Raw genomic sequence first — 23,216 nt, 5'->3', positions numbered from 1 at the left:
GGATGTCGCCTATCTCCGCGAGCAGGTTGCACGTCCAAGTTGGCATGGCTTCGGGTTTCTTGTGCGACAGCAAGTCATGGCGGGACACCAAACGTGCTGCCATCTCTCGCCTGTACGAGGGGCATTCGATGTGGAGGTGAAGGTTTTCCTGTCCGCGCTGAGAGTCACCCAAGCTGTGCAACCGGGCTTACCCAATATCGCTTAGCGCGCTCCTATAAGCAGCACTGGGCCGTTCCAGTGCTTCAGCGGTCATTCCAGCGCCATCAATTGATATCCAGCTCGATCCCTTCAAAGCCGTGAACGAGACAACAACCTGAGTTTCCGTCCATTCTCCTCTCTCTCACTTGGCCTCCGCCAGGGCATGCAAAACAAATCATGCCGGAAACGCGTTCGCCGGGGCATTGAACAGGTGCCACCGGAATCTTCTAATGAGCACCGGATGTGAGTCGGCCTTCTCTGGCTGCCCAGCAGAGCACAGAACACCGAGTCCCGCATAGCTGACCCAACCCCCACCGCCGCCGCTCCAACTACCCAGATACGAACAGAACAGTCAAATCTCCCCCCTCCTGAGGCTCCCGCCGGAACTGCGCCTTCGCATCTACGAACTGCTGCTCTCCGTCGGCCAGATCAGCATCGCCTACCGCCCATGGGATCCCAGAGGGAGGGCCAGGACCGGCTTCTACTGCCGCACACTCTCGGCCGGCCAGAGCCCATGGGAACACAGTATCTCGGACATGGACAAAGGGCGGGAGGCGCACAGCGGTAGCAACGTGAGCGAGGCCGCGCTGGCCGGCGTCGGCAGCAGCCGGGGTTACAGCGGCGTCACGCTGCTTTCGGGCGTGTGCCGACAGCTGTACCACGAGACGGCCGTGCTGCCCTTCAAGCTCAACGTCTGGTCGTTTGTCGGGTCCCGACTCGTGGAGCGCTACCTCAAGGAGCGGAGGATGTCGCTCCGCCAGCGGCGGGCGGTCCGCACGCTCTTCGCGCGCGAGAAGGCGAGCGCGTCGGTCGAGAAGTCATTTGGCGGGCTCAAGGTCATTGGCTGGCGCGGGGACAACGGCCGCCTGGTCAAGTGCAGCACCAGCCCAATCATGCACAGTGTTAGAGCTGGTTGAAGCGAGACGCGACGCCACAGTCTTTTGCGGTTTGCTGCCTTTGTTTCTGCGTGTCTGGTCGCCATCTCGAGTGGACTCCTCGGACGGGCACTGTACAGAGTATGGAGGATTCCAACTTGCGGTCAGGAAGGCCAAGGAGGGGGACCTCCTGCTGTTGGTACTGCAGCAATGACGTCCTGACATGACCCCTGCACGTAGCTTTGGCTTGCATCAAACGCGGTGGAGCTCAGCAGTGATCGCTTGCCTCCCTCCGCAGACCTGTTGGAAATGCCGCCTGGAGACCTCCACTATTCCCAATAGAAGCCCCCGCGCTTTTGCGTATCGTGCAGAGCGAATCCGAGCGTGAATAGCGCAGTATTGTCAGCCTAGATTCCAATGGCTTCGGAAGGCACCGAAAGCCCCTCGGCGCTGGCGCGTGAGAGAGGCAACAAACTGTACAAGGAAGGGAATCTGGCAGAAGGTAAGTGGGGGTTCTCGGGGGCTGACCCTGCAACCTTTCATGTGGGCAATGGGCAATGTGCTCACCCGAGCTAACGCGACCTCCCCCATCGCCAGCCGAAAAGGCCTACAAAGAAGCTGCAAAACTTGCACCTGATGACCCGTCGCCCCTGTCTAATATCTCGGCCGTCCTCTTCGAAAAGGGTGATTATGCGGCGTCTCTGGTCTTCGTCAAGAAAGCCATCGCCCTTTCGGCCGCGGAACCCCAAGATAGCCCCAAGAAGCGGCGGCTCTTGAGCCGTGCCGTCAAGTGCCACATCCACGGCCTCGACCTGCAAGGAGTAGCCAGTGCACTGGAGGCTCTCGAAGCTTCTGGATCCGACGAGGCTGCTGCACTCCGGGATGATATTGCCCAAATGCAGGCTCTATGGGCTTCGGTCCCAGATGTCCAAGTTCAGAGAAGGCTGGTTCTGGACCGCTTGCCGCGATATACCCCAAACCTGTGAGCAGAGCCCCCAGCCCGCTGGGTCTCACCACGTGTGCCTGCCCAGATGCCTAGGGGCCGCGTGAACAAGTGGTTGACTTGACGCTTGCAATACCAAGTACGGGCGAGCCAGAATACTACGCCGACGGACACGACACCCCAGAGCCCCTCATTGATATTGGCCCTGGTGGAAACGTAGCCCAGGAGACCGACGTGCGCCTCATGTTTTGTGGCTCGGGAGATGCTCGCAATGTCTTTACAACCATGATATCGTACTGGCTCCTCGGCCAGCTCAACAACTCGAAGCCCAAGATCCACATTACCATGCTGGACCTTAAGCCTGCGGCGCTGGCACGCACACTCATAATACTTGATATGGCGCAGCAATTTGCCATAATGAAGGTCGCCAAGACGCCAGGACACGAGCACGCCCTAGTCAACATGTCCTACCTTTTCTCTTCTCCTTTCCTTCCGCCCTTCGTCGTGGCGAAGCTGAAAGGACAGCTCCAGTCCTTGATCAAGGCCCTGGAGGAGGGAGAAGCACTTCTCAAGTTTCTCTACATCTCTCCCGACACACGCAGCCGGGTGCTGCAGGTCCTGCGGCAGTGGAACGCGCCTTTGCCTCTACAGTTCCGGAGCAAGTGGACACGGGCCGGCGCCCGGAGAGACGGGAAGGACGCCCAGCCCCAGACAGGGCAGATCGGCGGTCTTGACGCCGACGGCAAGACTTTTGATGATCTCATGGCCATCTTCGCCTCGGAGGATTACATATCGCGGCGCGAGCCGGCGCTGTCCCCGCTCCTTGCGGCCTACAGGAAAGGCGAGCCGGGAGCCAGGGACAAGCTGGAGGAGTATCTCGCGGCGACCTGGACTCCCAACCCCACGTTCATTGATGTTGCCTGGGAGGAGGCGCTCGAGGCTACCTTTGTTTCCGCGCCGGGGTTCCCGCGTAACGGAACCAGGGAGGAGAAGGGGGACTGGATCGCAAGGTTCAAACCGTCCTGTTGGTCCGACCCCAACCCGGTCGGCATCGCGTCTGCCCTTGGCAGCGGCGTTCCGACGAAGAGCCCCGATGAGTGGGACGGAGCGATAGACGCCCTAATCACATTCTTCAGCTCGCTGTCGCTATCCCTCATCCATCTCGGTGGGCGGATCACCATCGAGATGATCGCAGGCGAGATGGGTGACGTGATGGAGCGCATGCGGCATGGGGTTCTGGAACACCGGGGCTTGCCGCCAGCCACGAACGAGGAGCCCGACCCGAGGAAGTTTCAGACCTCGTACGACAGGATACACATGAGCAACGTCCCGTCAGTCTTGCCAGGTGGTTAAAATCCCCGTGTGGCCACCGATGATTGGGCAACCTGGGAGGTTTGCGTGCTGACTGCTTGAACGTAGGGACTACGTGGGTGGGCTATTCACGGTCGCGCTACACGGCCGGCCGCTTCTGCGCGAGGATAAGGCGTCAAACATGCGGTACAACGTCCTGCTCAACCCGCCCATATTCCAGACGCACGAGATGTTCCAGGCCGAGTACCTCCTCATGCCGGACGCGCAGCAGATCAAAGCCAACTTCGCCATGGACCGCCGGCCGCCACGCGACGAGACCGGCCGCCTCGAAATGATTATGGCACAGGGCTGCCCCCCGTTCCTGGCCGACGACTACATTGTGTGGGAGCCCGTGGCCAAAAGGTCGGCCCGCTGGCCGCCGCCGCTCGAGCGGGGCGCCCTGGAGCACTTCATGCACGCGCACCTGCTCAAGGTCGCGCTCCCGCACCCACGGCCCGCCGAGAGCCCCATGCCCGTGTGTGCCCCGCTCAACCTGACGGCGCTGCTGCGGCTGGCCGCGCACATGGGGTCCCGCGACGGGGCCGGGTGCCCGGCGCACTGGCTCTCGGGCGTCCTCGCGGCCTGGTGCTCGGGGACCGTGAGCACGACGGCGCGCGCGCCGCGGCAGCTGGTATGCGAGCCCGAGAGCGCGCGCGCCGCGCACCCGCGAGCCGACCTGTGCGTCGCGCCCTGGCGGGCCGAGCTGACGACCCTCGTGGGCCTCTGGCGGCCGCTATTCCCGTTTGGCATCATCGCCGCCGCTGCCGCCGGCGGAGGGAAGCAGGGAATGGCCCCCGAGGACCGCCGCCGCAATAGCAGCGCGCCCACGCCACTAGAGCTGATCCGGCGCTACAGCATCAAGCTGGGTGGGCTCCCCACGCCGTACGAGCAGCGCGGGGACCAGCTGACGCTCGTGTTCTGGGACGCCGCGGGCAACGGCACGATCGCGCCGCCTCGGCGCGGCCTGCGACGGCTGCTACTGGGCGACGACGACAACGACAACTACGACGACGACGCGAAGCGGGGCGGGGACGCGTCGGCGGCGCGCAGGACCCGCGAGGGCGGCGTGCACGTCGTCACGACGCTGAGCCTCGACTGCAAGACGGCCACGGCCCGGTTCTGGCTGCGCGGCGACGTGATGGAGGAGATGCGGGCGGGGACCGACTGGCGCGCGTTCCTGTGGCGCGCCTCGACGTGGGAGAAGGCGTCGGACGGCGCAAGGGTCGCGGAAATTGCCGACGAGGGAGGCTGGCTCGACGCCAGGGGCGAGTGAGGAGGAATTGTGTTACGTGATGTGAATGGCACGCTAGCAGCTTTTAGCAGCTTTGGCATCATTACGCACATCCGGCAGCTTTGATCGGGTCGTATTTGGGGAGGAGGGGGTTTGCCCATCAAACCTTGAGGCTATGCACGCGTTTCACGAAACCCATTGCCGACACAAACATCCGTCATGATAGAGTTCCTGTTGCAAGACACAGCCCCAGCCAAGACCCCAGAGATCCAGTCTTTCCCCATTTTGGGTATTTGGAGCCCCTCAATATCAAGAGCAATGGGGCACAGTGCGATGGGTCCGTCATCTCGCAATTCCCTGGCCCCCGCTGTCGTCGTAAAGTAAAGACGACTGTGGGGGAGGGGCCGCACCCCGCACCCGTCAGTCTGTTACTCGATCAAGGACGATTCTTTGGGCGAGCTGAACCTTATTTGGGCACAGAATCTTATTTACGAAATCGTTTGAACGATGGCACGCAAGATCAGACAACCCAATCTTGCTACACCTCGCCGTATCACTGGGAGCTATATGCAGAGCGCATGTCGAGGATTACAAAGCAAAACAAGCAGAGTGTCTGCACTGAGGTGGGCCTGTCAATTTATAGCAGATATCAACAGTCGCTGCTACATGTCTAAAACAGAGGCTTGTGCAAACTCGGGCCGGCCTCCGACTAGCGAACAACCTAGGCAGAAGCAAAGCCCGTCTGTGTTGTGGCCATTCATCGGGCACCTATTCAACCTTGTAAACGAAAGCTCTAGTCATCCAGGCGATACCAGAACCACGGTTGGCTGCCAGCCAGACGACGGATCAACGGCCAAACATGATAGACGGACGGCCAAATGGCAGAATGGCCGCGACCCGTCACTGCTGTTACCCTCGCCATGCAAGGCCGCGTTTGTTGGGACACCTGCCGACCTATAAAGGCCCGGTCGGTGACGCTCGCAGGGGGCCATGAGATTATTGGTTTTCCTGCCAGACCCGCGCCGCACCCATGCCTCCGTAGGCTCCTCCATGCAATGTGGGCCGATAGGGGATTGCGGGTTGGCGGGTAAATACGCCCAGACCCTACCCACCTAGCCGAGAAGACATGTTTTTGATTGCATTGACAGGAGCCCTATGGCGTTTGGATGCAAGAGGCAGGAGAGGCAGGGGGGAGATGGACGGGCACCCATGGTGGTTTCTACCTGCTTGCTACCTTATCTCCCGACCAGAAAGACGGCCAATGTCGGTTGGCTTTACCATGTTCTGGAACTTTATGCGTGGATGGGCTGTGCTGTATGACTGGAAACGTCCTGTCGTTCGCCACGTGGTTCTTCGTTCGCTCGGTTCGTTAGCGCTCCCGAGCCTTCTGCGTGATGAATCCTTCCACACATTCTTGTGCCCCTCTTGGTCCAACGACGGCGACACCACTTGGTTCAGTCCGCAGGTGGCGATGCTACGCCGCGCGCTCGCGACCAAGTATCGCATTGTCTGGATGCCGTGCTGTTGCTCCTGTTTGTTCTCCTGCATTGATTAACACGAACACCGAGTCACCAACATCATCCCACTCGTCTATATTCACTATTCCGCTCAGTCCGAGGGCTCGCGGAGTGACAGCCCGTGATTTCTCCGTTGGATGCCCCTCCCCAGCACAGCGCGTCCTGCGCGCGAAGCTATTCTCAATCTGGTTGGCTGGCACACACAGGCTGCTCGGCAATATCGATGCGACCGAACCCCAGCCAGCGCTGCCCAGGAGGCAGTTGTCGACTTCACTGCCGGCCGCTGCGCCGCGCTTGTCGGTTCTGCTACGCCCAGCTTCCTATGCCACTCTTGGAGGTTGGTCTCGTCTGGATCCATCTCCAAGCATGCCATGCCGTCAGAGGGCTGAAAAAAAAACACCCACCGTGATGGAATGCCGACTGGAGGGGCCGGCTTGGGTCTCGTCACCATGTGGTCGGGTTTAGCTCCTTCTTGATGTGAGGGGATTGCCTGTCTAGCGGCGTTGTGCCCCAGAACGGCGGGAGGGGCTGACGACGGGTCGAGATCCATGGTCAAGCCCATCCCTGGTCTTGGTTGGTCCCCTTGGCCAGAACGCAAGCACACCGTCGAGTGGGGGCAAAACAAAAAAGAATAAAAAAAAGTAAAGGGGCGCGACCCGCAACAACCCCGCGCTTTTATTGGCAAACTCAGCCTGTTCTTGGCCTCATTGGTCATTTTGGCCGCGAAAGCATGTGCCGAAGCCCATTCCGGGTGGGTGCCAATGCCCTTGGCAGACCCCCATGACATGCTGGCGCCGGCCTGCCGTCCATATTGGCTCCTTCCCCCCATGCACAGTTGGGTACGGAGAGTCATTGGGGGAAAAGGGAAACGGGGACAGGGCCCTTGCTCGGCCTCCATGCTCGGCCTCCATGCTCGGCCTCCATGCTCGAATCTGCACCATCCCCCGGCCGGAGAGATCCAGGGATACCACCCTCGAAAAGGTCTCGGCAAAGGCCTCCACATGCTGGGTGCGCTGCCATGGAGTAGTATTGCGAATGCGACGCAGCTAGAGATCCGTGCTGTGCGCTCCGTAAATTGCGACTGAACCCTCCTCGGGCTCGACGTTTAAAGGGAGACGGATGTCCTTGCCCTGATCCTTTGGGATTTGTTTTCCCCAGCCGTCCGTTCAGGTTCTGGTCCTGAACTCATCCATTCTCTCGCCCAGACGCGCTTTGCTGTGCGCCTGGCTTTGGTCTTGTGTGGACAGACGGCAGCACCCATCACACTCTTGCTTCCCCGTTACAGCAATCATGTCTGACAGCAAAGGTTAGCATCACCGTGCAGTATTTCCCATAGAATATCCATCAGCACCTAGTCGCTAACAAAACCCTCACCATATCTTGCAGAGCAAGTATCCGGCCATGTCGAGGCCCCAGGCGGCTCGATAAAGTCCGACTCGGAGAACGGATCCGAGTTTACGTGGACGGAGGAGGAGGAGACCCGGATCAGGCACAAGATCGACTGGCACTGCGTCCCCATCGTGACGGTCCTATACCTCCTCTGCTTCCTCGACCGCATCAACATCGGCAACGCCCGGATCCAGGGCCTGGCCAAGGACCTCGACCTCAACGTGGGCGTGCGCTTCAACTGGTGCCTGTCCATCTTCTACATCGTCTACCTGCTCGTCGAGGTGCCCAGCAACATCATCCTCAAGCGCGTCGGCCCGCGCTTCTACCTGCCCTTCCTCGTCGTCGGCTTCGGCTTCGTCTCGCTCTGCACCGCCTTCGTGCAGTCCTTCGAGGGCCTCATGGTCGCCCGCGCCGTCCTCGGCATCTTCGAGGGCGGCGCCATGCCCGGCATGGCCTTCTTCCTCAGCTGCTTCTACAAGCGCTCCGAGCTCCTGTTCCGCATCGGCATCTACGTCTCGGCCGCGTCCATGGCCGGCGCCTTTGGCGGCCTCCTCGCCGCCGGCCTGGCCCGGGTCCCCGAGTGGGGCATCGCCGCCATGCGCATCCACACCTGGCGCAACATCTTCTTCTTCGAAGGGCTCTTCACCTGCATCCTCGGGCTCCTCGCCCCGATCTGGATGCCCACCAGCCCCGGCGACGCCTACTTCCTCAACGACCGCGAGCGCCGCATCGCCGCCGAGCGCCTCTCGCGCGAGATGAAGGGCAAGCCCGAGGAGCACGTCACCTGGGCCGACTTCAAGAAGGCCATCTTCTGCCTGCACAACTACACGTGCGCCTTTGGCTTCTTCCTCATCAACATCACCGTCCAGGGCCTGTCCGTCTTCATGCCCACCATCCTGTCCCTGGGTCTCGGCTACGACTCGACAAAGTCGCAGCTCATGAGCGTGCCGCCCTACGTCGCCGCCTGCGTCGTCGCCATCCTCATCGCCTACCTGAGCGACAAGACCAAGCAGCGCGGCATCTACCTGGCCATCTTTGCCATCATCGCCCTCATCGGCTTCTCGATCCTGCGCTTCCACACCGACCCCAACATCAAGTACATGGCCATCTTTTTCATCACTGTCGGCGCCTTCCCCGGAGGCCCGGCGTTTCTGGCCTGGGCCATCAACAGTACGTCATGCAGCCGTCACCTATGCCGTGCGACACCGGATCCCCACGAACTGCCTGCTGACCATCACTTCCTCACCAACCAGACTCTGCAGGCCCTGCCGTCCGCGCCGTTTCCAGCGGTTACGTCGTTACCCTCGGCACCATTGGCGGCATCGTCTCCACGTAAGTTTCCCTCTCGGCCCCAAACAGAAATGCCCAAGAACGAACATCCCATCGCTGACGTGAGAATTCCAACCTTCCCCAGATGGACATATGTCGGATCCGACGGGCCGAACTTCCCGACCGGCCACACCATCAACCTCGTCGGCCAGATCCTCGTCTTCTGCCTCTCCATCTTCGGCATCCTCTACTGCCTCTGGGAGAACAAGCTGCGCGCCGCGGGCAAGCGGGACCACAGGCTCGAGGGCCTCACCGAGGAGGAGCAGGACAAGCTCGGCTTCAAGCACCCCAGCTTCCGCTACATCACTTAGGTGTCCCGTCGGGCCTTTCTTTTCGTCAAACGTTGGCACCCGCTTTATGGTTTCTCTTTTCCATCTGCGACTTATTTCGGCTGTTGCCTCCTGCATTTGAGGGCGCGGTAAATATCCCACCCTTTATCGGGCCTTGGCTCTCGTCTTATCAATATAAAATGTCTTGAAACTTTCGAATCCATCCCCTTCGATGCGGTGCTGTGAAACCCGACCTCCTGGAAAAGGAAGGTATCCCAGAATTTATCTATGATGAAAAAAACCATTGGCCTAATTGGGCTGGTTCGCAACCAGTGGTTCAACGGCACTCAGAGGGTTAGGTAAGGCGGCTGTGCTCCTTTATCTTTTGGCCATTAGGTCTGATCAGCTGCACATCACCCTTTCAAGGGTGGTCAACTCGTGTGGCGATTTCTAACATTTGTTCAGCATGAAGTTTTGTTTTGCAGCTTGTGGTTTTGAGTGCTTGTCTGCGCGCGATGAATGTCCTGGCCGACTCGCAAGGAATCTACAAACCCCTTCAAGGGTCCGAAATTCGCGTCATCAAGCTCACTCCCCTCGATCGTCTCGACGCCGAAGCTCCCGTACACGCCACTCTGGCGCATGTGCCGCTGGGCGAAACTGCCGATTTCTTTGCCCTGTCCTACGTCTGGGGGGACGCCACAGATACCAAAACGATACCCCTCGACGGACGTGATTTTCCTGTGACCATCAACCTCTGGAAGGCACTCATCTACCTAAGGTGCCACTTTAAACCTGGTCGACGGCCCAGAGATACAGAGCTGCCAGCTTCGCTGCTGCTGAGCGCTAACAGGCCGCATAATGGCTGGGAGCACGCTGCGCCCTGGGCCGAAGGCCAGGTTTGTTGGTGGGTTGACGCCTTGTGCATAAACCAGGCCGACCTGGTCGAGAGGGCCGAGCAGGTCCCGCGCATGCGCGCCATCTACTCGCTGGCGACCCGCACCATCATCTGGCTGGACGCCCCGGTCGGTCTCCATGTCCACCCTTGGAAAGGCAGGGAGGAGGAGTTCGGGCGCCTCTGCGCCAGCGCCGCCAGCGCTGCGGAACGAAGCTACGACGTGTGCGCCCGGCTGGGCGCTAGCCTTTCGGGGATGTTTAAGGCGAGCGAGATCCCAGCTCCGGCTCGACGCGAACTCGCAAAGGAGCTTGGCCCCGAGCTTGCCGAGCTTGCCGACACCATGGGACGCCGGATCTACCCGTACGTCACAAGGTACTTCAGGCGCGTCTGGACTCTGCAGGAAGCCGTGCTCCCACCCGTCGACCCAGTCGTCCTCCTGGGCTGCAGCCAAACTACCCTTAGGAAGCTCGGCCTACTGTATCTCGGTCTTAAGGAAATCTACAGGGCCCCCAATCTCCGAAAAACGATAGAGCGCACCCTAAAAGCCAGCCTCCAGATGACGCACATTCGCGATACCCTAATACTTGCGGAGCGGCTCGCGGCAGATGGAGGTCATCTGAGACCGTCAGTCCTGGGAGGGACGGACGGTTCCGGCCATGAAACCGTCGTATCGGGACAGCTGGAGCGCAACCTGAACAGCATAAGCTCCAGCAGTAGCAGCAGCCCGGCCGCAAGCGTAGCCGGCGAGCTCAGGACCTTCGCCGCGCAGCTCCGCTCGCTCCTCCACACCTTCAACGGCGACCGGCTTGCGACGAATCCCCGCGATCGCATCTACGGCCTGCTGGGCCTCGTGACCCTGCCCAGCCGCCTGCCGCGCGGGCTGCAGCCGGATTACGGGCAAAGTTTTGCCGAAGTCGCCCTCAGCTACGCCGGGTTCCTCGTGGAGTGGTCCGGGTATCTGGACGTGGTTGGCCTCCGACCCAACGGGTTCCGGGGTTACCCGTCGTGGGTGCCCGACTTCACCAACACCATGTTCAACCTCGAGACCCCGCACACCAGGAGCGTCGTCCGCCTTGCCGAGGGCGGCCTGTGCATCATCGCCCGCGGCGCCCAGGTCGGCGTCGTGGAGGCGGTGCATTTCGAGCCTCTGGGACAGGAGATGAGCGACGGGACGGACCTCGACGCCGCGGCGCAGGGCAAACTCCTATCCGCGTGGGAGACCTTCCTAGCCACGATCATCCGGCCGTCTGCGCGAGCTGGAGGTCTGGCATGCCGCGCCGTCATGGGGGGTTTCCTGGAGAACTTGGCTCTAGACGAAGATCACGACAAGAGCGGCCTGCTCGCCCTCCTGGATGCCCATGAGGATTCCGCGGCGGCATCTAAAGGGGCGGGCTCCAGCCCAAGCAAGACGACCATCCCAGCTGTCCCTACCGCTCCTGCTACTCCAGATGCTCGGACAGATTCATACTGGCAAGTAGCCGTGGCGTGCGCGCCGACATTGATCCGGTTCTTTGAGCACTCGATTTACCTACATCTCGACGAGGAGTACATGGAGGATGAAGGAGGCCTGAGCGCCTGGCTGCCCGCACGGGGCGACCGCGTCGTTGCCCTTAGGGGAACCTCGGAGCTCACGGTGCTTCGCCCACTAATTGACGAGCAAAGTCGCGACTGTGATGCTGCTGACGTGGGGGATGGGCTCCGGGTGCTGACTTCCGGCTGTTTTGGGCTCTATCCCAAGCTCATAAGCCTGACCGAGACCTACTTCTCTGAAGAAGCCGGGGCTGAAAAGGGAGTTTGAGATCTGGTAGCGACGCTACGTACTGATGGTTTGACACTTTTTGTGCGCTTTCCCTGTGCCGCCCTTTGCTCTTCTATCGGCTGCTTCACTGCACATCAAGAGAACACAGCACCGTCACCTTAAATCTTTGGTGCTCGAGTAGCTTTTCGGCGGAATGGAGCTGGGAGCCAGGCCTGTCCTTATCGCCGTAGTCCTGCTCCTCGGCCCCGGCCCCGGCAGCGGGAGCTTGGCCGGTGGCTATGGCCCTGGCGCCGCTATTCTTGAGGGAGTCTATGATGATGGCGTCTCGGGCCAATCGGTAAGCTTTTTGTTCACAGATCGGGTCGGGCCTGGCCATTTGTCCCCTTATTCGCTAGATTGGCTAATCGGGGGTAATTCTATCAGCTGCCCAGTTCCAGCACGCCGGACTGTGCCTACCCTAGCGGTTGGCCTTCGTGCAATTGACATGGAAAGCACAGTCACGTTGGGAGCCGATGGGCGGGTGATATCATCACAACGTTCGCTGATTTTGTGACTCTGGGGGACAACCGCTTGTCACTCCATGTCCCATTTTCCATCGTCCAAAACCTAACTCACGGCGTGTGATTCATCTTTAACGAGGCTACATAAAAACGAGAATGGCTCTACCAGTCGTGCCACGCTTTGGAATCGACCAGCAGACACACACTCCGCTACGCGTCACTGGTGCAGCACCCAAATTTATAGCTCGGTCGCTCGTGCAACTGGCCTGCTCCCGCTGTCCCTCGTTCCATCGGAAGCGACCATCCACGGCATTCACAGAAGCCCATGCTCCCTAGAAATCCCACGATATCCTGAACGCTTTTGACTTGTGCAAAAACCTCAGCACCAACGCCCACAATGCCGTCTATGGAGGATATACAAAAGAACAGCATGGCAAAGGTGTCAAAGGCCATGCTGGATTCTGCCAAGATCAAGAAGCAGAAGAAAGAGGAGAGTGCGAAGAAGAGGGCCGCAGAGAAGGGCAAGGGAGAGGGCAGCAGCAAGCGTAAGAAGACCTGAATGTGATGGCATCGTGCCAGCGGGAATTATGGCGGTCTTGGTTGTGTTACAGAAAGGGTTTACTAGGTGGGCCGTGCCTGGTTGAGGCCGTGGTTTGTTGGAAGAGAAGCACGGCAAAGGAAGCATCGAAGGTGGAACAGTAACGACTACTCACCCCTGAAACCCCAGGGAACAACCGGACAAAGCAATACTCTGCGTCGATTAATTTCGACGAAAAAACTAGATAGAATGATAACATAGGCATTGGAACGGACTGAGCCCGCATCCGCCCACTCGCCTTGTGGTAAGAAAGGTGCCCGTGGGACTTGACATCGTCTAACGACGGAAAAGAAAGGAAAAGAGAATTCCGGCGGACGAAAAGTAAAGAAAGGAAAGAGAAGAAATGTCATGGTCTCGTGTATCTACTTGTAATCGACGGAAGAAAAGGGACGCTGTTGGACCGGAAATCACATTGAAGGGGTTTGGAAAGGTAAAAACAAAGCGACAGAAGTGAAAAGCCCGTCCAAAGCCGGCTTAGCCTTTACAGAGGGCGGAGGCTCTCCCATTGGGCGTTGAGGGCAGACAGAGGAGTGCTCAACGTAGGTACCGGGGCCTTCTCAACCTCATTCCGTGCCCACCGGGCGCTGCGGCCTTGCTGAGTGCGCTGGTACATTCTTAACCCGTCAACCTAAACCAACCGTCCAAATGGAGGTATAAGATGGCATCGGTATAGAAAGGAGCGAGATGTATGAGAAAGCAAGTAAGACGAGGCGTCGGACATTGTAGGGCGATGTGTGTCGACGCCGTGAGCAACAGGGCTGATGGAGTGCCGCGTTCGTGCCGAGGCCAGGAGCTGTGCAAGCCTGTCTTTTGGGCAGGGGCAGTCGCTTCTGATGCGGAGTGTGATGGGAAGAAACGAAAGCACTTTCAAATGCGGAATGCGTCGTGGAAGCACTCTGACTTGATCTCCGCCTGGACCAGGACGGCGTTAGCACCCGGATGGAAGTAGATGTGAAAACAACCATGCGGAGGGCATCGCGGAAAGGGAGATGGGAATATAAACGTACAGGTGTTAGCCGGCCCTTGGCACTGAGGCCTTTGGCACTGATGTTGAACTTGTCATGTTGCATCTGAGCGAAGGACAGTGTTAGTCGGTCTTTCCTCAGGAGAGTGGGCTCATAGGATGGGGGCGAGGAACAGTCGAACCACTACGCTATACTGGCCCTCCCCGAACCGGTCATCAAGGAAGCGTAGAAGCCTGACCGGATCAATTGGACGGGCCGCAATCTTCTGTGAATGACAAGAGTCTGCTGTCGGCGCAGAGGTGGTGTTCGATGATGATACCTGTGCCATTAGATCACGAGCGGGCTCGGTTGGCGGCTGCGATGGGCCTGGAAAAGGACTAGATTAAGGAGGTAGGAATTGAAGGCGAGCTGTTTTTTTTTGGAAGGAGAGAATGTATGTCGTGTAGGAGACCTGTCGGATAGATATATGCTTCGTGATGGGACGGCTAGCAACTTCAGCCTCTGAAATGTGGGAGATTAGGTGGGCAAGTGAGCAGGTCGAAAAGGCAACTCCATGAGCGGTGGAGGGGGTGGCACTTATCTAGGGTCTCCCAGCCTTAACCCCCCACGGGCGCCGGCGGCAAGGCAGATGACGGCACTTTGCTGCCTGCAGGAGCATGCCAGCAGGCTCTGCCGCAGCCGAGCCAGCACTGCCACCACATATATTTTGTGTACTACTCCGGACACTCAGTTGCGTGATATGGCGCAGAACATATGCATCACCGAATCGCGCGGAGCCTGTTTGTTGCCGCCTGGCGTTGCGGCCGCTCCTTTGCCAGAAAAGAAGGTCGTCGCACTTCTGCACATTCGAGGCGTCGGGGCCGCTCCTCTTGCCCGACTGATTCGTCCTGCTCGCAATTGGAAAGTCGGGGGCGTGGGAGGAGGGCAATTGGGAGGGTTTCGTCCACTCATCTCAGCTGGATGCCTCGCCCTCCCGGCGGGCACCAGAGCCTGACCAAAATCTATGCTTCGCCACCACAAGTGAAGAGCTGAGGGGGGGCCTGGTCGGTCGCGGATAGGGCCTCCAACGCCAGAGGCGTATAGTAGTATGCAGCCACCATGCGCTCTAGGATGGATGTGACCTCGCTGGGGGCCAGGCGAGGCTCTGCTTTTTTCGCCCCTACATGTTCGCGCCCTTTTCTTGCACAAATCTCTCCAAGGGTGGTGGGTAAGCGGTCAGTATGCCCTGTGCCCACCACCACTCGATGTTCCTGCGGCGGTGAGAATAACTATCCCACACATACATACATATAGGTTTGAGCCGAAGCAGGCGACATGTTGAGTTCTTGACCATCTTGCGACTTGGAGAAAGGGAGGCGTTCTGCACTGGCGCCGCTGGGCTGCAGGCCTCCACCAAGCGACATCCCCATCACAAAATTCCACAACTTGACAGTCCATCGCCCCGTCCACCAAGCATACCTAGGTACCTACCTGCCCGCTCATTAAGACGTATATAAAATAGACTCGCGCCCGAGATTGCGCACATTTCTCGCGCGGTCGCCCTAGGCCACTCCATAGCCATCAATTTAATCTACTATCTCTTTTCCCACAATTCCAACCCTCCACCTCGACAACGGGAAGCTCAGGACAGAATGCACCCCCAGGTATGTTACCTTCACCGCTTGTTATACGGCGGCTTAGTACTGGCGCCCTCACCTCACGCGTCCCTCGCCCCCCTTGCCCCTTCGCTCCTGCCCAACTATTCTTGCTGTCAACGCGAAGCTCCTATGGTTGGAAAATTCCAACATTATGCCGTTTTAAACTGCATTTCTTTATTCTGCCCCAAGTTTGAGGCGCTCCCGTACTAAGTCCATGATGTTTAGGCAAGGGAGGCTCCCGAGAAGCCCTCCATGGACTTTCCCCAGCCTTTGCGAGAAGGGAGCAGTGAACCCCCTGCCAAGCGCACGCTCCCATCTCTCGTGTACACTAGCCACGATAGCTCCCACGAGGTGCGAAGCGCTGTGGGCGCCGTAAATGGGGCGCCACCATCACAAACCGAGGGCAGCGATGTGTGCCGCGACCTGGGCGACGAATTCACCTACAGCACCGTGGAAAGTCCACAGCAGCATATCTTGACCCCGTCCACTCGGAGCACTCCCGAGGTTCCTTGGCAACGCCTCCCACCCCCATCAACCGACAACATCGCCGAGGATGAAAGGCCACACACCGACCAGCTTCTTGCAGGGATTTCCGGCGACCGTCCATCGTCCAGGGCTCCAGGCTTGACCAGGCGGGATCTCGCGACAAAGCTGCGGGACAAAATGGTCACAACCAGCCTCATGCCGATGGGAGATGAAATGGTAAAGTATCTCCCTCGGGCATCCTTGGTCGAGCTGGTCACCGAGTCCTCCGTGGCGGCGGTACTTCAGAGCGAGGGCATGTCGCAAGAAGAATCGGAGTCCTTGGCCAAGAAAATCTTCATACCATCCACGGTCATACTGGATGGGGGGAAGAAAGGACGCGACCAAAAGTCGACACGGCGAAAGCTCTTTGCTACCTTGGTCATGATGTCAAAAGTGACCGCGATCGGCTGCTTCATCGACCAGGGGATCTTCGACACTCATCTACCACTTCATAAATCGCCATCGGGCGATTTCCTCAGCTTGTCGGCACGTCCAAACGAGCGAATCGACTGCTGCAAAGACTGGAGTGTCAATGAGGCTGAACTTTTCGATCTTCACCAGTGGCGTTTCTTATCGCCATTCTTTGCCGACCGAGAGCGCGTCAAGGGCGAGAAGCCAAAGGTAGTGCACTACGTCTTGCAGCCAAAGATTGTGCCGCCCTTGGAGTTCATCCGCCCAGAAGTGTTGGACCCGGACGCGGAATCGGAATCGGAGGGGAATGGCGGGTTCAGCACCGTGTTTAGGGTGCGGTTTGAACCTAGCCATCATAACTTTGGGCCCGAGTCCGAGGTAAGAAAGCTCCATCTGGTGCCCTACCCAAGTGTGTGTGCAGCCTCCCAGCATGCGCCCCATCTGACATTCGTCGCAAAACCAGAGAAACAACCTTGTTCACGCTCTCAAGAAGTTGCACCGTCCGGATAGGGCAGAGTTCCAAAAAGAGGTCGAGGCATTGAAGAGGTTCAGCTTCTCTGGCGACCGCCACCTCATCAAGCTCCTCTGGACTTACGAATTGAAAGGAACCTTCTACCTAGTTTTTCCATGCGCTGATGGCAACCTCTGGGATTTCACCAGGAGGCACGTCAACGGCCCAGAGCTAACCAAAGATCGGCCTCGCGAGATCTGGTTGAGGTGGCTGGCCGAGCAGTGCCACGGAATCGCAGCAGCTCTTTCTAGGATACATGGTGCCGACTTGTCTGGCCCTAACGGAAGCAGAGCCTCTGGCTCCTCTGCGAACCTCAACCCATCGCGAACATCGGCAGACGCTGCACGCGGGAAGTACGGTCGCCATGGCGATCTCAAACCTGAAAACATCCTTTGGTTCTCTGCAGGCACCGAGACTGCAGGCAGCGGCCAGCCGATCGGAGTCCTCCAAGTGAGCGACTTTGGGCTCTGCGACTTCCACCGCCGTCACTCGAGATCGAACGTCCCCGTGCACCAGGTCTTAATGACTGGGACCTACCAAGCCCCAGAGTCTCTCATTTCAAACAAGCTTGCCCAGTCCTATGACATCTGGACCCTCGGGTGTGTCTACATCCAGTTCATCTCGTGGTTTTTGCTTGGTCACGAGGAAACCAAATTCGAATTCTCGAAGCAAAGGCTGGACGAAGATGACTCCAGCCTAATCAAGGAAGACACCTTCTTCAAAGTGGAGACTGAAGAGGGCCGTCCTGTTGCCGCTATTGTCAAGAAATCCGTGCAAGACTGGATTGCTCGCCTCACACAGCACGAGGACTGCTCAGAATTCCTTGACGAGTTCCTCCGTTACATCCTTTCGGACATGTTGGACGTCCGGAGCGAAACGCGAGCCAAGTGTCCTCAGGTGGCTAAAAGCCTCCATGGAATGCTGCAAAGATGCAAAACAGACTTGAACTACTGCCTCAAACGGAGTGGGCCGCTCGAGTCATCTCGCGTGCCAACCTGTGTACCTTCCAACGGCATGACCTATAACGAATCTGAACAAGGAGCGGTCACCGATAGCCTCGCTCGCAAAGGACGCGCCCGGACGTTTCCACCGTCACAGCCGTCTGCACTACTTCGGACATTGACCATGCCGGCAGCTCCGAGGCCTACCTCGCGTCTGAGTCAGATTGCGTCATTTCCCCCTGGTGGAAGGTTCCGCCCCTTAACCCCTTACAGAGAACAAGGGACTGCGGAATTGCCGATGGGCCTCGACGTTCTACAAGGGGCCGGGGCAGAGCACGGCCGGCAACGCGACGATGCAGATGTCGCTGGCCCGAGTGTTAGTGCCATTCCCATCCCAAAACCGCTTGCCAGCGACCCCAAGGGACAGGAGCACGTTGACGGATCAGCGGCCAACGTGGGACCGACTAGGGGAAAGAGGGTTACCCGCCCTGAGGGCTACCATCCCGCTAAAGAAGGAGTGAGAGGCTGGGGTGACACGTTAAAGCGTCTATGCTGTTCTTGTTTCTCTTGAATGGAGGAAGTGCGAGCTTAGTTGAATGCAAGGCACGGTTTGGATATCAGGTGAGCACTCGTAACTTTCTGCTCCCATAGCATATGCATTCCTTTTCTGTAATTAAAGGCGGGGAGTACGGAGTCTGCTTTCGATACCTGCATTTTTTGTGGGCGTTTTGGGAATTGGGGATTTGAGCTGAGAAGGAATAAAGGTCTTGATTTAAAGAAGACTCGATAATTTGATTTTTAAATCGCGGAAACACTCTAAATACTGACGGCAAAAGCCGACAACCCACCATGAAGATTTGGAAAAATCACTGGTTGCAGTAACTGCCGGGCATGTATCAATGGTAGCGGAGGTTAAGGGAGTGGATTGAGTGCTTAAGGAACAGATGAAGACCATAAAAAATGGCAATCACCCATAACACAATACTCGTTACCATTAAATCCCCTAGCGATCTCTTTTATATATCGTCCTCCATCTCCCCACAGCTTGAGCTACGACGGCCGCGCATGGCCTACTTGGTGTTGGGGAAACCTCCCTCGCTGGTTGGAGAGTTATTCGCTGTCGTGGGGGCACTTTCCTCAGACGAGGGGTTATCATTGGCCAGCGAGGGCTGCTCCTCAAAGTTGGAAATGTAGTGATGCTTGCTCGTGAGGTAGGCTATCTCTTCCTGTAGTGTATCGTTCGTAAGAAGCAGTTAGTATTAAAACCCATGCGCTCAGCGATAGCTCTATAGTCTCCATTTGCTAGCCTAACTTATGGCGTATCATCACCAGTTCAAGAATTATGGCTTGGTACAGGCGAGGGTGGTGGAAAGGCAATGGCGTTTGTGACGTTGTTAAAAGAAACCCAACCATACCTTGGTGATCTCTCTCGGGGCTTGGATTTGGTAGTGGCCATTCTGAATCTATAATGGTTCAAGGGATATCCAGGTTAGCAGATGGAAGCGCGGTTACAACGTATGGGTCATAGTAATTATTACCCAGCTTCGGAAAGGAATCTTGGAAGAGAACAAGCAGCTAACCGTGGCCTTGAAGTTGGCGCCGAAGTTTTCTTTAAGCCATTCTTTCATGACGTTCTTTTTTATGTAGGCGGCGAAGACATGTTGGGTCGTGAGTTTTGGCTGGGATGGTGTCATGGTAGCAGCCCCAACGCGTATCAGACGTTTGTGCCTCTGACAAGGTAAGGCTTTGGGGTGTGCACGAAAAAGTATAAGTAACAATCACGCGTAATATCTGGTGGATTCCAGTTTACGGATGGGGCAGCACAAGGTTGCGGCCCCATGAGTTTTGGAGGCCGGCCCCCGCTGCCTTTTGTATACTTCGATTCACTGCCAGGATGGAAATGCAACTTTCGAAAGGCACATGAAGCAGATGGATCATTTGCAAGATTCCCTCTCATGGACAGAGCCGCATAGGTAACGGTATTCTATCACCCATGGCAGAAGGCTGCAGCATCAGCGAGATGGAGAGATAGCTGCCTGAAGGGCTGCAGCTATCCATGCCGCTTGCAGGCCAGGCCGCAGTGCGCCTACTGCTGCAGAAATGTAATGCACCTCCATTTGCCCGGCTACATTGTGCCCATGCGGATTCCGAGCTCGTGTGGGGCTGACTTGCCGGCAATGGCTACCTCCCTCAGTGGCAGGCATCCATAAAGGAGTTAGGCATGCAGTGCTGTTAGTAAGCGTGGAGGATGGCAGTCCTGTTACCCATCGGAAGGCCGACTGATTTGTCGTCCCGACAGCCTTACTGCCGGTGTGAGGCAATAAGGCGCATTAGTGGGAGCGGGATGCCACTAGCCGGCCTCAATACCACTATCGGCCGTAGCGTGTGCCATCATGCAGCTCAGCCTGCGCGTTTGGGCAACCCACAAGAATGCAATGGAGGTCAGGCGGACCACTTTGCTGCGCCAGTCGGGCACTGAGACAAACGCCACACTACGACGCCTATACGGGGCACGGGCATGACGAAAGTGAAAAATGCAAAGGTGGTCACGCGAATTGTGCCCGAAGGGCAGCCAAGGCAGAAACGTGAAGCCAGGGAGAGTGCAGGAGGGTGCGGGGGTAATGGGCAAACACAAAATACAACGGGAAGGCAAGCCCCTCATCTTCAGACCTGACCTGAAGCAGACGCTCGATCGCTCAGGCTAGCAGAAGCCAGGCCCGTAAATAATTGCCATTGGAAATATCAGGCCACCTGCACGAAAATGGATTGGGCCAACACGCACCTCGAATTTCCTGCAGAGGACAAGGACTCCTTTTCCCACGAGCCGCGCCGGTCCCTCGTCGTGAGAAAGGTCCTCTCGGACAGCGTACGCCAGACATCTCTTTGCCCCGGCTCCGTTGCATTTAGGGAAGCTGATACTAAACTCGAAAAAAATCACTAGGTACCCAAGAAATGGGAACTCACAACAGAGGAAGAATGGAAGCAGTGGCTCCACGAAGAGCATTTCCATCAGCACCAAACACCAGGGATAGGGGTCATGTATGTGTTCAATCATTGTGAAGACATCGCTTCCAGCAAGCCACCCCGGCATCTGACAGATGAGCATTCTTCAAGCTTGGCAGCGCGGCCCCCAGGAGCCCAGGATGATGCCGCGGGAGACGACGAAAGCTCGCAAATCGGTGGGAACGATGGCATGCTCCTCACGGAGCTCCCGTTCTCGAGAGTAGCATTTGATGAGATCATCAAAAAATTCCTCGTTCACCCATCCATCACCAAGGCTATCCAAAGGCCAGGGCCGATTTTCTCGCGGACTCACATCAGGATCAGCAATCCTCACGAGCCCGCAATCGGTATGTTCTCACATCACTACAGATTTATCACCGAAGCGGCCGCTTCTCATCCCTCCCGCGGCTTTCGCCTGTGGCTAAATGTAGAAAACCCTAGCGTATGTCTGTCGCACGTCGAGTGCCTGGGATGGTGATATTGCGCTCTCTGCCACCCACTTTCCCAGAACTGGCTTCACCTCTGCAGTCGTCTTCGGCTGCGAGTTCGACGATGAGGCCGTGCGTGGCAACATGCGGATCCCAACCTCGAGCCTGAAGTCGGGAGATAGAATCACGGGACTACTGAGCAATTCAGAAGCTACCGTGGCCCACCCAATGCTCCTCGTGGGAATTCTCGCCGAGGTCGAGCTAAGGCGCCACCAGGCCATCGTCCGCCGGGCTGTGGAGCACCTTCTAGACACGGTGACCAAGGTCAGTACTGGGGAGGGCGCTGATTACCAGGTGTTGGCACCCCAGTCTGGCGATGAAGACAAGCATGCCATCAAGCCGTGGCTGGACATGCACGTCATCAAGATCAAGCTAGAGTCCTGGCAGCGGGAGCTAGAGAAGATGGTTGAGCATGTTGAGGAGCTATCCCAGACGCTCTATCAGACCAGGGAGATTCCCAGCGAGGGAGACATGAACCCCACGACTCTCCAACCTTATGAAGACACACAGCTCGACGCTTTCAAGGCGGAGGAAGAACAGAGGGCAAACCTTCGAGCGACAGGCGGGCGAATCGAGGAGCGGCTGCGGGATATCGTCAACCAATACCGCGAAATGATCAGCGAGTCCATGCTCACCATGGAAGGCCTGACCCTGGCTACACAAGTAGTGAGTCCGACGGAGGTCTGCGTTGGCCGGGTGCTGCTGGGCTGCTAATCACATCGAGAATACCAAGGCGCACACCAGGGCGAATATGGAGATCGCCGAAAAGACAAAAAAGGACGGGGGGCAGATGAAGTCGATTGCTGTCCTCACCATGGTGTTCCTTCCCGGAACATTCTTCGCCGTAAGTCCAACGCTTGTCATCGTTGACTCATGGAAGTGGAAAAAAGGAGTGACCCCTGAGCATTTTCGATGCACGATTCGGTCGGTTCCTCGTGGACACGTCAGCAAAGATGGCTAACCATGGCCATTGGACAGACATTTTTCTCCATGAGCTTCTTCAAGTGGGATCCCCCATCGGAGGGCGAGGTGGCCTCCCCGAAGCTCTGGGTGTATTTCCTTGTCACTGTCGTCTTTACCACCCTGACGCTGGCAATATACATGTGGTGGTCCAGAAAACAGTCCGGGAGGGTCACCAGGGGGGACGATCCTGAGCGTGGTGCCAAGGAGGATTTGGAGCTTTCCCTCATTAATGGAAGGACGAAGTAGTGGAGGAAACGAGCCAGGATCTCTTGGTTTATTGTCGAAGCCTGTAGCTGCCCTGTGACCTCTTACGCGCTATTTATCCGCTGGCTAACGTTCCAGGTACCTAAACGTGCCCACTGTTCCGCTGCCAGTATCAATATCTTTTTTATTTTGCTTTTCTCTTGTCCGCGGCCGAAGCAACGCTTGCGCCAGGCATGTTGGCGCCCAAGGTCTTGTTTCGCACTGAGGCGAGCTACATTTGGCCCCACTCAGGCCACAATCATGGAGGCCTGAGCGCGCAGGCATTGGTCCACGTTGACTTCTACTGGGCAGGACGGCCTGGACAGAGGGGCCTGAACGGGCTGATGGCCTGAAAAAAAAACCTGGCCATTGATCCTTTTTCACCTAGTGGCGGCCGATTCTAAATTTCACGGACGGCAACGTGCGACTATCGAAACAAATAACCATTGGAAACCTGTTCAAAAATTAGTATCCTATACAAAAGGATCAGCCAGCCGGATAAAGTCAATGTGATCCCGACAAAAAAGGGGCTCATGTGAATCATCCTCCCCCTTGGGTAAAACTTGCCGCATTAGAATTTCGGCTGTGTTTGAGGCGCTGAGCTTGCATATCAGCCAACAATAGGACCTGCGTTTGCTGGTGCGCCGGCCGGCAGATGCAGAGCCACCGACCAGCG

At 57.6% G+C, this 23,216-nt stretch overlaps 10 protein-coding genes across 10 annotated transcripts; 7 read left to right on the top strand and 3 right to left on the bottom strand.

Moving 5' to 3' along the window:
• Positions 1-6: 6 nt before the first annotated feature.
• Positions 7-1,424, top strand: GGTG_05863 (hypothetical protein). The gene is made up of 3 exons (XM_009223674.1): positions 7-136; positions 206-441; positions 536-1,424. The coding sequence occupies exons 2-3, from the start codon at positions 362-364 to the stop codon at positions 1,113-1,115; spliced, it is 660 nt and encodes a 219-aa protein (XP_009221938.1). The 5' UTR covers positions 7-136; positions 206-361; the 3' UTR covers positions 1,116-1,424.
• On the top strand, positions 1,359-5,435 carry GGTG_05862 (hypothetical protein). Its single transcript, XM_009223673.1, has 4 exons — positions 1,359-1,575; positions 1,671-2,055; positions 2,157-3,347; positions 3,436-5,435. Exons 1-4 carry the CDS (start codon positions 1,491-1,493, stop codon positions 4,637-4,639), a joined length of 2,865 nt encoding a protein of 954 aa, XP_009221937.1. The 5' UTR covers positions 1,359-1,490; the 3' UTR covers positions 4,640-5,435.
• A 566-nt stretch (positions 5,436-6,001) lies between these two features.
• GGTG_05861 (hypothetical protein) lies at positions 6,002-6,676 on the bottom strand (the record flags this gene model as incomplete). Its single annotated transcript, XM_009223672.1, has 2 exons — positions 6,002-6,417; positions 6,519-6,676. The coding sequence occupies 2 exons, from the start codon at positions 6,674-6,676 to the stop codon at positions 6,072-6,074; spliced, it is 504 nt and encodes a 167-aa protein (XP_009221936.1). The 3' UTR covers positions 6,002-6,071.
• A 281-nt stretch (positions 6,677-6,957) lies between these two features.
• Positions 6,958-9,320, top strand: GGTG_05860 (hypothetical protein). The gene is made up of 4 exons (XM_009223671.1): positions 6,958-7,420; positions 7,501-8,673; positions 8,757-8,835; positions 8,918-9,320. The coding sequence occupies exons 1-4, from the start codon at positions 7,405-7,407 to the stop codon at positions 9,141-9,143; spliced, it is 1,494 nt and encodes a 497-aa protein (XP_009221935.1). The 5' UTR covers positions 6,958-7,404; the 3' UTR covers positions 9,144-9,320.
• Positions 9,321-9,538: 218 nt separating this feature from the next.
• GGTG_05859 (hypothetical protein) lies at positions 9,539-11,904 on the top strand. Its single transcript, XM_009223670.1, has one exon. The coding sequence runs from the start codon at positions 9,617-9,619 to the stop codon at positions 11,792-11,794; it is 2,178 nt and encodes a 725-aa protein (XP_009221934.1). The 5' UTR covers positions 9,539-9,616; the 3' UTR covers positions 11,795-11,904.
• A 15-nt stretch (positions 11,905-11,919) lies between these two features.
• On the top strand, positions 11,920-12,263 carry GGTG_05858 (hypothetical protein). Its single transcript, XM_009223669.1, has 2 exons — positions 11,920-12,092; positions 12,179-12,263. The coding sequence occupies exons 1-2, from the start codon at positions 11,949-11,951 to the stop codon at positions 12,236-12,238; spliced, it is 204 nt and encodes a 67-aa protein (XP_009221933.1). The 5' UTR covers positions 11,920-11,948; the 3' UTR covers positions 12,239-12,263.
• Positions 12,264-13,720: 1,457 nt separating this feature from the next.
• GGTG_05857 (hypothetical protein) lies at positions 13,721-15,227 on the bottom strand (the record flags this gene model as incomplete). The annotated part of the gene is made up of 4 exons (XM_009223668.1): positions 13,721-13,765; positions 13,861-13,923; positions 14,543-14,705; positions 15,106-15,227. 4 exons carry the CDS (start codon positions 15,225-15,227, stop codon positions 13,721-13,723), a joined length of 393 nt encoding a protein of 130 aa, XP_009221932.1.
• A 59-nt stretch (positions 15,228-15,286) lies between these two features.
• On the top strand, positions 15,287-18,025 carry GGTG_05856 (serine/threonine protein kinase; the record flags this gene model as incomplete). Its single annotated transcript, XM_009223667.1, has 4 exons — positions 15,287-15,461; positions 15,681-16,769; positions 16,855-17,799; positions 17,942-18,025. The coding sequence occupies exons 1-4, from the start codon at positions 15,450-15,452 to the stop codon at positions 18,023-18,025; spliced, it is 2,130 nt and encodes a 709-aa protein (XP_009221931.1). The 5' UTR covers positions 15,287-15,449.
• A 556-nt stretch (positions 18,026-18,581) lies between these two features.
• GGTG_05855 (hypothetical protein) lies at positions 18,582-19,804 on the bottom strand. Its single transcript, XM_009223666.1, has 3 exons — positions 19,424-19,804; positions 19,259-19,306; positions 18,582-19,069 (listed from the first exon to the last, which is right to left on the bottom strand). Exons 1-3 carry the CDS (start codon positions 19,535-19,537, stop codon positions 18,914-18,916), a joined length of 318 nt encoding a protein of 105 aa, XP_009221930.1. The 5' UTR covers positions 19,538-19,804; the 3' UTR covers positions 18,582-18,913.
• A 464-nt stretch (positions 19,805-20,268) lies between these two features.
• On the top strand, positions 20,269-23,063 carry GGTG_05854 (hypothetical protein). Its single transcript, XM_009223665.1, has 6 exons — positions 20,269-20,709; positions 20,785-20,882; positions 20,958-21,193; positions 21,288-22,000; positions 22,068-22,178; positions 22,313-23,063. The coding sequence occupies exons 1-6, from the start codon at positions 20,605-20,607 to the stop codon at positions 22,541-22,543; spliced, it is 1,494 nt and encodes a 497-aa protein (XP_009221929.1). The 5' UTR covers positions 20,269-20,604; the 3' UTR covers positions 22,544-23,063.
• The last annotated feature ends 153 nt before the right edge of the window (positions 23,064-23,216 follow it).

Source organism: Gaeumannomyces tritici (genome assembly GCF_000145635.1).
Source record: "Gaeumannomyces tritici R3-111a-1 unplaced genomic scaffold supercont2.3, whole genome shotgun sequence".
Lineage (NCBI taxonomy): Eukaryota > Fungi > Ascomycota > Sordariomycetes > Magnaporthales > Magnaporthaceae > Gaeumannomyces > Gaeumannomyces tritici.
Note: the sequence above shows the minus strand (reverse complement) of the source record. Positions and strands in the feature narration are given on the sequence as shown.